The sequence below is a fragment of the Macaca thibetana genome, chromosome 14 (genome assembly GCF_024542745.1).
Source record: "Macaca thibetana thibetana isolate TM-01 chromosome 14, ASM2454274v1, whole genome shotgun sequence".
Classification (NCBI taxonomy): domain Eukaryota; kingdom Metazoa; phylum Chordata; class Mammalia; order Primates; family Cercopithecidae; genus Macaca; species Macaca thibetana.
In genome coordinates, this window is record NC_065591.1 from 100,304,619 (window position 1) to 100,322,176 (window position 17,558).

The 17,558-nt window shown below is 38.7% G+C and overlaps 2 protein-coding genes across 12 annotated transcripts in view; both read right to left on the reverse strand.

The window, feature by feature from the left end:
- POGLUT3 (protein O-glucosyltransferase 3) overlaps positions 1-17,558 on the reverse strand; it is a 603,612-nt gene that overhangs the window by 526,160 nt on the left and 59,894 nt on the right. The gene's annotated exons all lie outside the window — the stretch shown is intronic.
- Positions 1-17,558, reverse strand: part of C14H11orf65 (chromosome 14 C11orf65 homolog) — a 142,298-nt gene that overhangs the window by 97,545 nt on the left and 27,195 nt on the right. For 6 of the 11 annotated variants that reach the window (XM_050758718.1, XM_050758723.1, XM_050758719.1 and 3 more), the window contains exons 3-4: positions 16,963-17,055; positions 16,688-16,726 (exon numbers count right to left, since the gene is read on the reverse strand). The exons of 3 other annotated variants lie outside the window; for them this stretch is intronic. In XM_050758718.1, the coding sequence (XP_050614675.1) occupies positions 16,688-16,726; positions 16,963-17,055 (132 nt within the window). The remainder of the gene's footprint in view (positions 1-16,687; positions 16,727-16,962; positions 17,056-17,558) is intronic. 2 more of the 11 variants (XM_050758716.1, XM_050758717.1) reach the window with 1 other exon arrangement.

Below are 17,558 nucleotides of genomic sequence, written 5' to 3' on the forward strand. Positions count from 1 at the left end.
TTTGAAATTTTAAAACACAATGTCATTTATATCAGCACCCAAAAAAGTAAAATACTTAGGTATAAATCTAACAAAATATATAAAAATCAATATGAGGGAAACTATAAGACTGTGATAAAGGAAATCAAAGAAGATTTAAATGAATGGAGAGAGATTCCATACACCCGAATAGGAAGACTCAATATTGTCGAGATGTCTGCTCTTCCCTTCTTTCTTGATCTATAGATTCGATGCAATCTCAATCAAAATCCCAGGAACTTATTTTATGTATAAGGACAAACTGATTATAAATTTTAAGTGGAAAGGCAAAAGACCCAGAATAGCCACTACAATATTGAAGGTGAACAACAAAGTTGGAGAATTGACACTACCCAACTTCAAGACCTACCATGAAACAACAATAATCAAGACAGTGTGGTACTGGTAAAAGAATAGACAAATAAATCAACGGAACAGAACAGAGAGCCCAGAAACAGACCCACACAAACATAGTTAACTATTCTCCGACAAAGGAGCAAAGGCAATTTAGTGGAGAAAGAATAGTCTTCAACAAATGGTGCTGGAACACCATTTGGACATTGTGGGAATCCACGTTCAAGAAAAAAAAAAAATCTAGACAAAGATCTTACACCTTTCACAAAACAGTAACTGAAAATGGATGAAAACTTAAATATCAAATGCAAAACTGTATAACTCTTAGAAGATAACACAGGAGGAAATCTAGGTGAGCTTGGCTTTGGTAATGACTTTTTAGATATAACACCAAAAGCATAATAGATAGGATGGACTTCATTAAAAAGTTGTACTCAATGAAGGGCATTAAGATAATGAAAAGACAAGTCATAAACTGGAAAGAAAATACTTGCAAAACACCTATCTGATAAAGGTCTGGTATTTAAAATATACAAAGAACTCTTTAACCTTCACTATAAGAAAACAAACAATCTGAATTAAAAATGGGCAAAGGACCTGTAAAGCTATCTTACTAGAGAAGATATACAGACGACACATAAGCATATGAAAAGATGGTCAGCGTTGTATGTCATTAGGGAATTACAAATTAAAACAACAATGAGGGCCCTGGCATAGTGGCTCAAGCCTGCAATCACAGCACTTTGAGAGGCTGAGGCAGGTGGATCACTTGAGGTCAGGAGTTTGAGACCAGCCATGGCTAACATGGTGAAACCCTGTCTCTACTAAAAATGCAAAAATTAGACGGGTGTGATGGGGTGTGAATACCAGCTACTCAGGACACTGAGGCAGGAGAATCACTTGAATCTGGGAGGCAGAGGTTGCAATGAGCCGAGATTGTGCCACTGCACTCCAGCCTGGGAGACAGAGACTCCATCTCAAAACAACAACAACAACAAAACAAAAACAATGAGATACCTCTATACACCTGTTAGAAGGACCAAATTCAAATACTGACAACACTAGATGCTAGCAAGGATGTGGAGCGGTAATTCTTTGCTGGTGGGAATGCAAAATGGCACAGCAACTTTGGAAAAAGTTTGGCAGCTTCTTATTGAATTAAATGTACTCTTACCATAAGATCCATCAATAGCAAATTTAAAAGTATAACAGCCAGAGTATATAAGTCAAAGGGGATAATGAGAAATAAGTGCATTGTCTGGGAGAAGATAAAAATGCAAAACTATATATGATTTCATAAGTCAAATATGCATGTTGCAATCTCTTGAATAAGTGTAAAAGAATGATAATATATAGAGAAAAATATAAAACAAAAAAACTCATTCCCATAGAAGGCCATAACATGTTGAAAAAGAATGTAGAATGTCTGAGACATAAAGAGAGTAAATAGTTAACAGGGTAGATTTAAATTCCCAAATATCAGTAATTACATTACATGTGAATGAAGTAAATGTTATGACAAAAGACAAAGAGTATCTTACTGGATAAAAAATGTTAGCTAACAACCTGCTGCCAGGCCAGGTACAGAGGCTCACGCCTGTGATCCTAGCACTTTGGGAGGCTGAGGTGGGAGGACTGCCTGAGTTCAGGAGTTTGAGACCAGCCTGGGCAGTATGGCAAAACCCCATCTCTACTAAAAATACAAAAAATTAGCTGAGCGTGGTGGCGCATGCCTGTAATTCCAACTGCTGGGGAGGCTGGGGCACAAAAATGCTTGAACCCGGGAGGTGGAGGTTGCAGTGAGCTGAGATACATACTGCCGCTTCACTCTAACCTGGGCAACAGAACGAGACTCTGTCTCAAACAAACAAACAAAACCCCTGCTGCCTACAAAAAGACACAGCAAAAATGTAAATATTCAGAATGTTGGAAGTAAAATAACAGGAAAGATATACCATGCAAATAAGAGACAGCTGGTATGCACATGTTCTCACTCATAATGGGAGTTGAACAGTGAGAATGAACACATGGACACAGGGAGGGGAAAATCACACTCCGGGGCCTGTCGGGGGGTGGAGGACTAGGGGAGGGATAGCATTAGGAGAAATACCTAATGTAGATGACAGGTTGATGGGTGCAGCAAACCACCATGGCATGTGTATACCTATGTAACAAACATGCACATTCTGCACATGTATTCCAAAACTTAAAGTATGGTAATAAAAAAAGGAAACACAATATTACAGCCAATAAAACTTTCTGATTTGTTAAAAAAAGAAAAAAAAAAGAGACAGTTGGTGTGGTTGTATTAATACCAGAAATTTGAGACCTTAAGGGATACACTTTATAATGATAAAAGGTTCAATTCAAGAAAGATATGATAACCTTAAGTATTCACTTAATAACATGGTCTCAAATATATATAAACTACCAGAAAAATAGACATATATTCAGTCATAGTGCAAGCTTTTAATACATATCTCTCAGTAACTGATAGTATAACTAGACAAAAATATTCAGTAAGGCTATAGAAGATTTGATCAACATAACTGAAAAACTTGATCTAACTGACATCCATGCAATACTATGCTCAATAACTAGAAAACATATATTCTTTTCAAGTACAGATAAAAATTTATTAAAAATAGACAATTAACAGAGGATTGAAAGTACAGCATAATCAAGATAAGGGCTGAGGACAAAAAGATAACTGGCTAATTTCCAAATGTCCAGGAATTTAAAAGTACAATTCTAAATAACTGAAATAAAGTAGAAATTTTAAAATATTTTAAATTGAATTTGATATGAAAATATGACATATCAAAACTTGTAAGCTGCAACTAAAACCATTCTTAGATAAAAATTTATGTCCTTAAATACATATACCAGAAAAGGCTACAAATCAGTAAATTCAGCATCCATTTCAAAAAGTTGGAAAAACAACAGCAAACAAGATTCAAAGAAAATATAAAGAAGGAAATAATAAACAGCAGAAAATGATGAGGTAGGACACAAATGAACAATACAAAGAAACAACAAAGCTAAAAATTGTTTTTGGAAAAGACTAACAAAAGTAATAAACTCCAAAGAGACTGCTCAAGAATAAAAAGAGGAGACGCAAATAACCAATACTAGGAATAAAATAAAGATAACTATTACAGATTCTAAGACATTAGAAAGATCATAAGAGGTATTATGAATAATTTTAAGCTAATAAATTTGAAAATTTATATGAAAACTTCCTAGAAAAATATAACTTATGAAAGCTAGCACAAGAAGAAATACAAAATAGAAATAGAACTATAATTCTAAATTGTAATTTAAAATCTTTTCATGGAGAAAACTCCTGGCACAGATGGCTTTATTAGTAAATCCTTACAAAGTACATTTAAGGACAAAATAACAATGTGAAAAAGAAATTCAGAAAGTAAAAAGAGTAAAAACATTCCCAGTTTGTCTTAGGAGGCCAGTTAAATGTGATACCAAAATCTGACAAAGACAGTAAATTACATGTGCTGCAGAAACACAGGTGCAAATATTTATACCAAATATTAGCAACCTAAATTCAGTGATATTTCAAAGGGATAAGATAATTATAACCAAAATGTACCTATTCTAGGAATGCTAAGAAGATTTAACATTCAAACAAAAAATAAGAACAAAAGAAAAATAGTATCTTAATTAAAGCAAAAAAGGTCTCATAAAATTTAGCATCTGTTCTTGGATTTCTAAAAAAACTCTTGTCTGGGCACGGTGGCTCACGTCTATAATGCTAGCACTTTCAAAGGCCAAGCAAGGCAGGAGGATTGCTTGAGGACAAGAATTTGAGACCAGTCTGGGCAACATAAGAAGACTCTGTCCCTACAAAAAAACTTTTAAAAAATTAGTTGGGCATGGTGGCCCACACCTGGGGTCCCAGCTACCTGGGAGGCTGAGGTGGAAGGACCACTTGAGCCCACGAGGTTGAGGCTGTAGTGAGCTATGATGGCACCACTGCATTCCAGTCTGGGTAACAGAGTGAGACCTGGCCTCTAAAAACAAAATTAAAAAATTATTTTAGCTCAACAGGAATACAAGGAAACTTCCTTAATCAGATAAAAGGATTCTATAACAAACAAACAAAAATAGCACACCTCATACTTAATGATGAAATATTGATCCTTCCCTCTGAAATCCAGAATAAGACAGTGGTTATAACTTCTATTCACCATTACTGAAGACTCCAGCCAGTGTATATTGGCAAGCAAAAGAAATAAAATGTATTGTGCTTGAAAAGGGAAAAACAAACTCATTGAGGATGTCATGATTGTTTATATTGAAAATCCAAAATAATCAATGTACACATTATTAGAATAAATGAGGATTGCAAAGTTGTTGGGAACAAAGCTAATATACAAAAATTGATTGTCTTTCTACATAATAGCATCAAAAATAAGAAAACAAAAATTTTGTAATTACCATTTATAGGAGCATTAAAAAGCAAGTTATAAACCTAACAAAAGAGATGCAAGGCCTCTCTATAGAAAACTATAAAGCATTTGTTGAGAGAAAATTTAGAAGAACTAAATAATATTTTAAATTAGGTTTTCCAAAAGAAGATGCTTATATGAAGTTTGAGTGCCACAGGTTTATTAGGGCTCAATACCTATGGAAGAAAGGGGAGGGAAGAAGAACTAGGCAGAAAAAGAGTTTGAACTGCAATGTAAGCCACACAAAGCCTGGGCCAATCCTGCTGGGACCTCTAAAGTGAATACTGCCAAAAGAGTTGATGCACATCACAATGGCTTCTAGACCCATCTCCTCACCCACCACCCTCTGCTCAGTCACTGGATGTGGGATTCCCTGGAAAGGGTTGACCTAGCATCAGGCAGTTCTTTGCAGTTAGGGTAGACACTGAAGATTCTCACAGCTGGAGGCTGTCTGTGGACTGCAGTCCCTGAGATTGGGTAGTGAATCCTTCTTAAAGAGGGATCTAAGCAGCCTATCCCTATTTCCCACAAATGTTCATGAATTAGAGCTCTCAGTATTGTCGTATCAGTTTTCCTCAAAATGAGCTAAATATTCAATACAATCCCAATCAACATTTCAATAGACTTTTAATTTAATTTTTTATTTTTTTGTAGAGATGGGGTCTCACTATGTTGCCCTGGTCTCAAACTTCTGAGCTCAAGTGATCCTCCTGTCTCAGCCTCCCAAAGTGCTGGGATTACAGGTGTGAGCCGCCGCACCTGGTCAAAATTCCAACAGACTTTAAAAATATGTTTTATTTTGGTAAAAATCCACACAACATAAATTAACCAATGGTGACATTTAGTACTTTCGTATTGTACAGCCACTACTTCCACAATATTTTCATCACTGCAAAAGGAAACCCCATATCTATCAAGCAGTCACTTCCTTCACTCTACCCCCAACACCTGGCAAGCACTAGTCATCTTTCTCTTTTTTGATAATCTCTATTTGTTCAGACATCCCCATGTATCTTTCTCCTCAGCTTCATTCTACCTAGATTTTTAGGTTTGCCAGTCCTTGCCTTGTCTGCCATCTATTGCCTGAGGTGGCTGCAGGTTGTAAACGATTTTAAATCCCATAAGCTGGCCCATCCCTGTGATGGCATGGAGAGGGGTGAAATAAAGGCAAGCCTCTGTGCAGGTTCCTCAGGGAACTGCCAGACAGATCAAAATGCACAACCAGGCCAGGTGCAATAGCTCACACCTGTAATCCCAGAACTTTGGGAGGCTGAGGTGAGTGGATCACCTGAGGTCAGGAGTTCGAGACCAGCCTGGCCAACATGGTGAAACCCTGTCTCTACTAAAAATACAAAAAAAAATTAGCTGAGTGTGGTGGTGGCGCCTGTAATCCCAGCTACTTGGGAGGCTGAGGCAGGAGAATCGCTTGAATCTGGGAGGCGAAGGTTGCAGTGAGCCGAGATCGCAACACTGCACTCCAGTCTGGGTGACAGAGCAAGACTCCATCTCAAAAACAAAGACACACACACACACACACACACACACACACACAAACACACAAACAAAAAAACATAACCACAATTTTTGAGAACACGTTCTGTATTTTGCACTCTGGCCCCAATAAGCCACACCAGGAATAGGGGCCTTTGTTTCTATGGCTGCTGCCAAGCTGGAGAACAAGGGATGTTTCATGGGTAGGCAAAAACACCACCCTGCTTTCTTAAAGTTTAGTAGCCTTTTTCTTCATTAAAAGCACTCCTCTGGTTGCTCTAAGTTTTTAATTAGACTCCAGAGTTACAATAAAGTTGATTCTGACAGTTATTCTTTTTTTTTTTTTTTTTGAGATGAAGTCTCACACTGTCACCCAGGTTGGTGTGCAGTGGCACAATCTTGGCTCGCTGCAACCTCTGCCTCCCTGGTTCAAGCGATTCTCCTGCCTCAACCTCCCGAGTAGCTGGGACTACAGGCACATGCCACCATGCCCGGCTAATTTTTGTATTTTTAGTAGAGACAGGGTTCACTATGTTGGCCAGGCTGGTGTCGAACTCCTGGCCTCGTGATCCACCCGACTCAGCTGCCCAAAGTGCTGGGATTACAGGCGTGAACCATGGCACCGGCCGACAGTTATTCTTAGAACTCCTTACTCTACAATTTTCATTTCTCCAACAGATTTATTTTGGTGTGGAAATAGACAAGCTAATTCAAAGATTTATGTGGAAATAAAAAGCATTCAAGAATAGCCTGGAGTGTTTTCTTGAAGAAGAATTGTAAGACTGGGTGTCTTCTCTATCATTTAATAGGACTGCTATAAAGCTGTAATAGTTACGACAATAGTAGAAAAATAGACCAATGGAACAGACTAATACATAAATGGCCACCTGATTTAATTATTTTAAAGGTGGCACTGCAGAACAGTAGGGACAGGATAGCATTTTCAATAAATAGTGTTTAATCACTTGGATATCTGCATGGAAGAATGAGAATGTTGACCTGGGCCAGGCATGGTGGCTCACACCTGTAATCCCAGCACTTTCGGAGGCCAAGGTGGGCAGATCATGAGGTCAGGAGATGGAGACCATCCTGGCTAACACAGTGAAACCCTGTCTTTACTAAAAATACAAAAAATTAGCCGGGTGTGGTGCCGGGCACCTGTGGTTCCAGCTACTAGAGAGGCTGAGGCAGGAGAATCACTGAACGTGGGAGGTGGAGGTTGCAGTGAGCCGAGATAGCACCACAGGACTCCACCCTGGGCAACACAGCAAGACTCTGTCTCAAAAAAAAAAAAAAATGTTGACCTGTACCTCACACCATACACAAAAGTCAATCCCAGGTGGACTGTAGATCTAAGTATAAACAGCAAATCAATAAATCTTGTATAATAGAATATTTTTATAACCTTTGAGTTGGAAAAGGTTATAAAAAGCACCAGCTGTGCATTCTGGCCAGATACTATGCTTTTCGCATGATACTCCCAACCCGCATACCAGGAGATTCCCTAGGGTGCCTATGCCAACAGGACCCTGGGTTTCAAGCACAAAATTGGGCAGCCCTTTGGGCAGACACCAAGCTAGCTGCAGTTTTTTTCATACCCCAGTGGTGCGTGGAATGCCAGCAAGACAGAACCATTCAGTCCCCAGGAAAGGGGGTTGAAGCCACAGAGCCAAGTGCTCTAGCTCAGCGGATCCCACCCAGACACAGCCTAGCAAACTAAGATCCACTGGCTTGAAATTCTCGCTGCCAGTCCAGCAGTCTGAAGTCGACCTGGGATGCTCAAGCTTGGTGAGGGAGGGGTGTCTGCCATTACTGATGCTTGAGTAGGTGGTTTTCCCCTCACAGTGTAAACAAAGCTGCCAGGAAGTCTGAATTGGGCAGAGCTCACACTACAGTGCCAAAAAGCCACTGTAGCCAGACTGCCTCTAGATTCCTCCTCTCTGGGAAGGACATCTCTGAAAGATACGCAGCAGTCCCAGTCAGGGTCTTATAGATAAAACTCCCATCTCTCTGTGACAGAGCACCTGGGGAAAGGGATGGCTGTTGGTATAGCTTCAGCAGACTTAAACGTCCCTGCCTGCCAGCTCTGACGAGAGCAAAGGATCTCCCGGCACAGTGCTCAAGCTCTGCTAAAGGACAGACTGCCTCCTCAAGTGGGTCCCTGACCGCCGTGCCTCCTGACTGGGAGACACCTCCTTGCAGGGGTTGACAGACACCTCATACAGGAGAGCTCTGGATGGCATCTGGCAGGTGCCCCTCTGGGACAAAGCTTCCAGAGGAAGGAACAGGCAGCAATCTTTGCTGTTCTGCAGCCTCCACTGGTGATACCCAGGTAAACAGGGTCTGGAGTGGACCTCCAGCAAACTCCAGCAGACCTGCAGCAGAGAGGCCTGTTAGAAGGAAAACTAACAAACAGAAAGGAACAGCATCAACACCAACAAAAAGGATGTCCACACAGAAACCCCATTCGAAGGTCACCAACATCAAAGACCAGAGGTAGACAAATCCACAAAGATGAGGAAAAACCAGCACAAAATGGCTGAAAATTTCAAAAACCAGAACACCTCTTCTCCTTCAAAGTATCACAACTCCTCGCCAGCAAGGGAACAAAACTGGATGGAGAATGATTTTGACGAATTGACAGAAGTAGGCTTTGGAAGGTGGATAATAACAAACTCCTCCAAGCTAATGGAGCATGTTCTAACCCATGCAAAGAAGCTAAGCACTTTAAAAAAGGTTATAGGAATTGCCCTCTAGAATAACCAGTTTAGAGAAGAACATAAATGACCTGATGGAGCTGAAAAACACAGCACGAGAACTTCATGAAGCATTCACAAGTATCAATAGCTGACTCGATCAAGCGGAAGAAACGGTATCAGAGATTGAAGATCAACTTAATGAAATAAAGCATAAAGACAAGATTAGAGAAAAAAGAACGAAAAGGAATGAATAAAGCCTCCAAGAAATATGGGACTATGTGAAAAGACCAAACCTACATTTGATTGATGTACCTGAAAGTGACAGGGAAAATGGAACCAAGCTGGAAAACACTCTTCAGGGTATTATTCAGGAGAACTTCCCCAACTTAGCAAGACAGGCCAACATTCAAATTCAGGAAATACAGAGAACACCACAAAGATACTCCTCAGGAAGAGCAACCCCAAACATATAAACATCAGATTCACCAAGGTTGAAATGAAGGAAAAAATGTTAAGGGCAGCCAGAGAGAAAGGTCGGGTTACCTAGAAAGGGAAGTTCATCAGACTAACAGCAGATCACTCTGCAGAAACCTTACAAACCAGAAGAGAGTGGGGGCCAATATTCAACACTCTTAAAGAAAAGAATTTTCCACCCAGAATTTCATATCCAGCCAAACTAAGCTTCATAACCAAAGGAGAAATAAAATCCTTTATAGATAAGCAAATGCTGAGAGATTTTGTCACCATCAGGCCTGCCTTATAAGAGCTCCTGAAGGAAGCACTAAATATGGAAAGGAAAAGCTGGTACCAGCCACTGCAAAAACATACCAAATTGTAAAGACCATCAACACTATGAAGAAACTGCATCAACTAATGGGCAAAATAACTAGCTAGCATCATAATGACAGGATCAAATTCACACAGTAACAATATTAACCTTAAATGTAAATGGGCTAAATGCTCCAATTAAAGACACAGACTCGCAAATTGGAGAGAGTCAAGACCCACTGGCATGCTGTATTCAGAAGACCCATCTCACATGCAAAGACACAGGTAGGCTCAAAATAAAGGGATGGAGGAATATTTACCAAGCAAATGGAAACCAAAAAAAAAAAAAAAAAAAAAAAAAAAAAAAAAAAAAAAAAAGCAGAGGTTGCAATCCTAGTCTCTGATAAAACAGACTTTAAACCAACAAAGATCAAAAAAGACAAAGAAAGGCATTACATAATGGTAAAGGGATCAATGCAACAAGAACAGCTAACTATCCTAAATACACATGCACCCAAAACAAGAGCACTCAGATTCATAAAGCAAGTTCTTAGAGACCTACAAAGAGACTTAGACTCCCACACAATAATAGTGGGAGACTTTAACACCCCACTGTCAATATTAGACAGATCAACGAGACAGAAAATTAACAAGGATATTCAGGACTTGAACTCAGCTCTAGACCAAGCAGACGTAATAGACATCTACAGAACTCTCCACCCCAAAGCAACAAAAGATACATTCTTTTCAGCATCACGTTGCACTTATTCTAAATCGACCACCTAATTGGAAGTAAAACACTCCTCAGCAAACGCAAAAGAACAGAAATCCTAACAGTCTCTCAGACCACACTGCAATCAAATTAGACCTCAGGATTTTAAAACTCACTCAAAACTGCACAACTACATGGAAACTGAACAACCTGCTCCTGAATGACTACTGGATAAATAATGAAACAAAGGCAGAAATAAATAAGTTATTTGAAACCAATGAGAACAAAGACACAACATACCAGAATCCCTGGGACACAGCTAAAGCAGTGTTTAGACGGAAATTTATAGCACTAAACAGCCACAGGAGAAAGCGGGAAAGATCTAAAATCGACACCCTAACATCGCAATTAAAAGTACTAGAGAAGCAAGAGCAAACATATTCAAAAGCTAGCAGAAGACAAGAAATAACTAAGATCAGAGCAGAACTGAAGGAGATAGAGACACAAGACTTCAAACAATCAGTGAATCCAGGAGCTGTTTTTTTTTTTTTGAAAAGATTAACAAAATAGACCATTAGCCAGACTAATAAAGAAGAGAGAAGAATCAAATAGATACAATAAAAAATGAAAAAAGGTGATATCACCACTGATCCCAGAGAAATACAAACTACCATCAGAGAATAATATACACACCTCTTTGCAAATAAACTAGAAAATCTAGAAGAAATGGATAAATTCCTGGACACATACACCCTCCCAAGACTAAACCAGGAAGAAGTTGAATCCTTGAATAGACCAAAAACAAGTTCTGAAATTGAGGCAGTAATTAATAGGCTACCAACCAAAAAAATTGCAGGACCAGATGGATTCACAGCTGAATTCAACCAGAGATACAAAGAGGAGCTGGTACCACTCCTTCTGAAATTATTCCAAACAATAGAAAAAGGACTACTCCCTAACTCATTTTATGAGGCCAGCATCATCCTGATAACAAAACCTGGCAAAGACACAACAAAAAAAGAAAATTTCAGGCCAATATCCCTGATGAACATCGATGCAAAAATCCTCCATAAAATACTGGCAAACCGAATCCAGCAGCACATCAAAAAGATTATCCATCACAATCAAGTCGGCTTCATCCCTGGGATGCAAGGCTGGTTCAACATACACAAATGAATAAATGTAATCCATCACATAAACAGAACCAATGACAAAAACCACGTGATTATCTCAATAGATGCAGAAAAGGCCTTTGATAAAATTCAACACCCCTTCATGCTAAAAACTTTCAATAAACTAGGTATTCATGGAACATATCTCAAAATAATAAGAGCTATTTATGACAAACCCACAGCCAATATCATACTGAATGGGCAAAATCTGGATGTATTCCCTTTGAAAACCGGTATAAGATAAGGATGCCCTCTCTCACCACTCCTTTTCAACACAGTATTGGAAGTTCTGGCCAGAGCAATCAGGCAAGAAAAAAAAATAAAGGGTATTCAAATAGGTAGAGAGGAAGTCAAATTGTCTCTGTTTGCAGATGACATGACTGTATATTAAGAAAACCCCATTGTCTCAGCCCCAAATCTCCTTAAGCTGATAAGCAACTTCAGCAAAGTCTTAGTATACAAAATCAATGTGCACTCCTATACACCAATAATAGCCAAACAGAGACCCAAATCATGAGTGAACTCCCATTCACAACTGCTACAAAAAGAATAAAATACCTAGGAATACAACTCACAAGGGATGTGAAGGACCTCTTCAAGGAGAACTACAAATCACTGCTCAAGGAAATAAGAGAAGACACAAACAAATGGAAAAACATCCCATGTTCATGGATAGGAAGAATCAATATCATGAAAATGGCCATACTGCCCAAGGTAATTTATAGATTCTATGCTATCCCCATCAAGCTACCATTGACTTTCTTCACAGAATTAGAAAAAACTACTTTAAATTTCATATGGAACCAAAAAAGAGCCCATATAGCCAAGACAATCCTAAGCAAAAAGAACAAAGTTAGAGGCATCATGCTACCTGACTTCAAACTATACTACAAGGCTACAGTAACCAAAACAGCATGGTACTGGTACCAAAACAGATATATAGACCAATGGAACAGAACAGAGGCCTCAGAAATACCACCACACATCTCATCCTTGACAAACCTGACCAAAAGAAGCACACCTTTGACACCATCTCATCTTTCACAAACCTGACAAAAACAAGCAATGGGGAAAAGATTTCCTATTTAACAAATAGTGCTGGGAAAAACGGCTAGCCATATGCAGAAAACTAAAACTGGACCCCTTCCTTACACCTTATACAAAAATTAACTCTAGATGGATTAAAGACTTAAACGTGAGACCTAAAACCATAAAAATCCTAGAAGAAAACCTAGGCAATACCATCAGGACCTAGGCATGGGCAAAGACTTCATGATTAAAACACTAAAAGCAATGGCAACAAAACCCAAAAGTGACAAATGGGATCTAATCAAACTAAAGAGCTTCTGCACAGCAAAAGAAACTACCGTCAGAATGAACAGGCAACCTACAGAATGGGAGAAAATTTTTGCAATCTATCCATCTGACAAAGGGCTAATATCCAGAATCTATAAGGAACTTAAACAAATTTACAAGAAAAAAACAACCTCATCAAAAAGGGGATGAAGGATATAAACAGATGCTTCTCAAAAGAAGACAATTATGTGGTCAACAAACGTATTTTAAAAAGCTCAGCATCACTGCTCATTACAGAAATGCAAATCAAACCCAAAATGAGATACCATCTCACACCAGTTAGAATGGCAATCATTAAAAAGTCAGGAAAGAATAGATGCTGGAGAGGATGTGGAGAAACAGGAACACTTTTACACTGTTGATGGGAGTATAAATTAGTTCTACTATTGTGGAAGACAGTGTGACAATTCCTCAAGGATCTAGAACCAGAAGTACCATTTGACCCAGCAATCCCATTACTGGGAATATACCCAAAGGATTATAAATCATTCTACTATAAAGACACATGCACACGTATGTTTACTGGAGCACTGTTCACAATAGCAAAAACTTGGAACCAACCCAAGTGCCCATCAGTGATAGGCTGAATAAAGAAAATGTGCCACATATACACCATGGAATACATGCAGCCATAAAAAAGGATGTGTTCATGTCCTTTGCAGGGACATGGATGAAGCTGGAAACCATCATTCTCAGCAAACTAACACAGGAGCAGAAAACCAGACACCGCATGTTCTCACTCATAAGTGGGAGTTGAACAATGAGAACACATGGACACAGGGAGGGGAACATCACATACTAGGGCCTGTAGAGGGGTTGGGGGCTAGAGGAGGGATAGCATTAGGAGAAATACCTAATGTAGATGACGGGTTGATGGGTGCAGCAAATCACCATGATACATGTATACCTATGTAACAAACCTGCACATTCTGCACATGTATCCCAGAACTTAAAGTACTAAAAAATGAACAAACAAAAAAACCAAAAAACAAAACAAAACAAAAAACACCAGCTTGCTGTAGTGGCTCACACCTGTTATCCCAGCACATTGGGAGGCCAAGGCATAAGGATTGCTTGAGCCCAGGAGTTTGAGACCAGCCTGCGCATCCTAGGGAGACCCCATCTCTACAAAAAATGAAAAAAATTAGCTGGGCATGGTGGCATATGCCTGTTGCTCCAGCTACTTGTGAGGCTGAGGTGGGAGGATCGCTTGGGCCCAGGAGGTTGAGGCTGCAGTGAACTGTGATCACACCACTGTGCTCCAGCCTGGGAGACAGAACGAGACCCTGTCTCAAAAAAAGAAAAAGAAAAAAAAAAAAAAAAAAAAAGCAAATTAAAAAGGCACCAACCATATAGGAAAATATTGATAAACTGAACTACATTAAAATTGAGAACTTTGTTCATCAAAAGACACCACTGCTTCAAAATAACCTAGAGGTTGTAGAAAGTGGGTAGAGGTATAGATGAAACAAGATTGGTTATGAATCGCTAATTGTTTTTTGTTTTGTTTTGTTTTGTTTTGTTTTTTTGAGACGGAGTCTCGCCCTGTCCCCAGGCTGGAGTGCAGTGGCCGGATCTCAGCTCACTGCAAGCTCCGCCTCCCGGGTTTAGGCCATTCTCCTGCCTCAGCCTCCCGAGTAGCTGGGACTACAGGCGCCCGCCACCTCGCCCAGCTAATTTTTTGTATTTTTTAGTAGAGACGGGGTTTCACCGTGTTAGCCAGGATGGTCTTGATCTCCTGACCTCGTGATCCGCCCGTCTCAGCCTCCCAAAGTGCTGGGATTACAGGCTTGAGCCACTGCACCCGGCCAATGAATCGCTAATTGTTGAAGCTAGATGATGGGTACAGGGTACATGGTGGCTTTTGACTTTACTCTTTCTCCTTTTGCATATATTTGACATTTTTAATAATAAAAAATCAAAGGAAAGACTCCATTAAGAGAGTGACAAGTCATAGAGTGAAAAAAAGATGCATGTAACACAGATAACGGACAAAGGGCTTCTATAAAGAATATATAACCCTTGTGCATTATTGGTGAGAGTACAAAATGGTACAGCCACTGTGGAAAACAGTTACTCCTAAAAAACTTTTTAGGTTGCTCCTAAAAAACTTAAAAATGGAATTATCATATGATCCAGCAATTCCACTTCTGGATATATACACAAACGAATTAAAAGAAGGGTCTCAAAGAGATAATTGTATAACCATTCATAGAAGCATTATTCATAATAGCTAAAACATGGAAGCAACCCAAGTGTCCATCAGTGGATGAGTACAACGTAGTATATACACACAATGGAATATTATTCAGCCTTAAGAAAAGAAAGAAATCCTGCAATAAACTATTACATGGGTGAATCTTGACACTGTGCTAAGTGACATAAGCCAATCACAAAAAGACAAGTACTGTATAATTCTACTCCTATAAGATAATTAGTCAAATTCATAGCGACAGAAGGTAGAATTGTAGTTGCTGGGAGATAGGTGGAAGGGAAAATTAGGAGTTACTGTTTAATGAAGATAGAGTTTTGTTTTATAAGATGAAAAGATTTATGGAGATGGGTGGTGGTGATGGTTAGTGATGGTTACACACATTATAAATGTGTTTAGTACCACTGAACTGTATTCTTAAAAATGGTTAAGATAGTAAATTTTATATTATGTGTACTTTACCACAAAAAATAAGTTGAGAAAAAAGAAGTAGTTAAAAAAAAAATACAAAGAACTGATTTTTAAAAGACCAATAAGGGGTACAGTGGCTTACGCCTGTAATCCCAGCACTTTGGGAGGCCAAGGTGGGCAGATCACTTGAGTCCAGGAGTTCGAGGCCAGCTTGAGCAACATGGCAAAACCCTGTCTCTACTGAAAATACAAAAAATTAGCTGGACACGGTGGCATGCGCCTATAGTCCCAGTTATTCATGGGGCTGAAGCAGGAGGATTGCTTGAGTCCAGGAGGTTGAGGCTGCAGTGAGCCCTGATCGTGCCACTGCACTCCAGCCTGGGTGACAGAGTGAGACCCTGTCTTAAAAAACAAACAAACAAACAAACAAACAAAAACCCCCAAAACTCATAAGGATAGGGAATACACACACACACACACACACACACACACACACACAGAGGAGACTTGAATAAGCACTTTCCACATCACAAAAGTATCAGGGAAATACAAATTACAAACTGACAATATTATGTATTGGTGAGAATGTAAAGCACTAAGAATACCAAAGATTGCTAGTGCAAATATAAATTAGTACAATAGCTTTGGGAAATAATCTGGCATTATCTCCCAGAGTTGTGATAAGCATAATTTGTAGCTCAGCAATTCCATTTCTAGGTGTAGTATAAACAAACAAAAAAAAAACGTGTACACTTATCCATGAGGAGACATGAAAATTCCCAGAAACAGTTATTATAATAGCCCCAAACTAGAAAAAATACAAAGGTCAATCAACTGTAGAATGAATAGCAATATATTCATAAAAGTGAATAATGCCTATTAATTAAAAATGAATGAATTTTAGCTATGTAAATGTATTGTTGGATGAACAAATATATACCCCAAGCATAGTATAGGATTCTATTTATATACAGTTCAAAAACAGAAAATTAAAGTATTACGTTAGAATATAAAATAGTGGTTACCTTTAGGAAGAAGGGAGTTGGCAGTGATTTGTAGGGTACCTGAAGGGAGTGATTTGGAGTATGAAAACATTGATCTGGGTGATGGTTACATAGGTGTTTGCTTTGTGATGATTCATTGAGCTATATATTTATGTTTTATGAACTTTCAACATATGTGTAATACTTATTAAAAACAGTTTTAAAAAGAAACAAATACGATGAGCACACTGAATTGATAAAGTAATCACATTTTAAGGAAAAATATAGGATGCAGTATCAACAAGTAATGTCCTTACCTCTTTGGGATTAATATATTTCACAATCTGACGTGGTTCTCCTTGTCTTCTTAAATCAATCAGACTTTTAAAGTGTTGAAATATAGCAACATTCTAAAGGTTCAAACATAAGATTTTATGATCAAAACTGGATTTTCTATTTCTACTTAGCTTTTTGTCTAATTAGGGCAAAAATGAATAAAGTACCATAAAATAGATTTTATGTATGCATACCAGATTTTAGAAATATTATGCACTCAGGATTTGCTTTGATAACCCTAGTAATATTAGTATAATTCTCACAGAGTTTTATTCTTAAATTTGTAATAGAATCACTACCACCTATAAATGTAATGTCCCAAACTTTGGTAAAGTCATCTCAGTGTACTCTCCAGAGTAATCTAGAAAAAAAACAAAATACGGACTATGGATTAAGAACACTGAGTATGGGATACTCTTGTCTGGGTTCAGCTGTTAGTATTTAGCAGCTGTGACTCTCAACAAGTTGCTTAACCTCTTTGTACTCAGTTTCTTCAACTATAAAGTGGGAATCATAGTAGCCATCTCATACAGCTTTGGTGAGAAATAAATAAATTAATAGTTGTAGAGCACTTAAA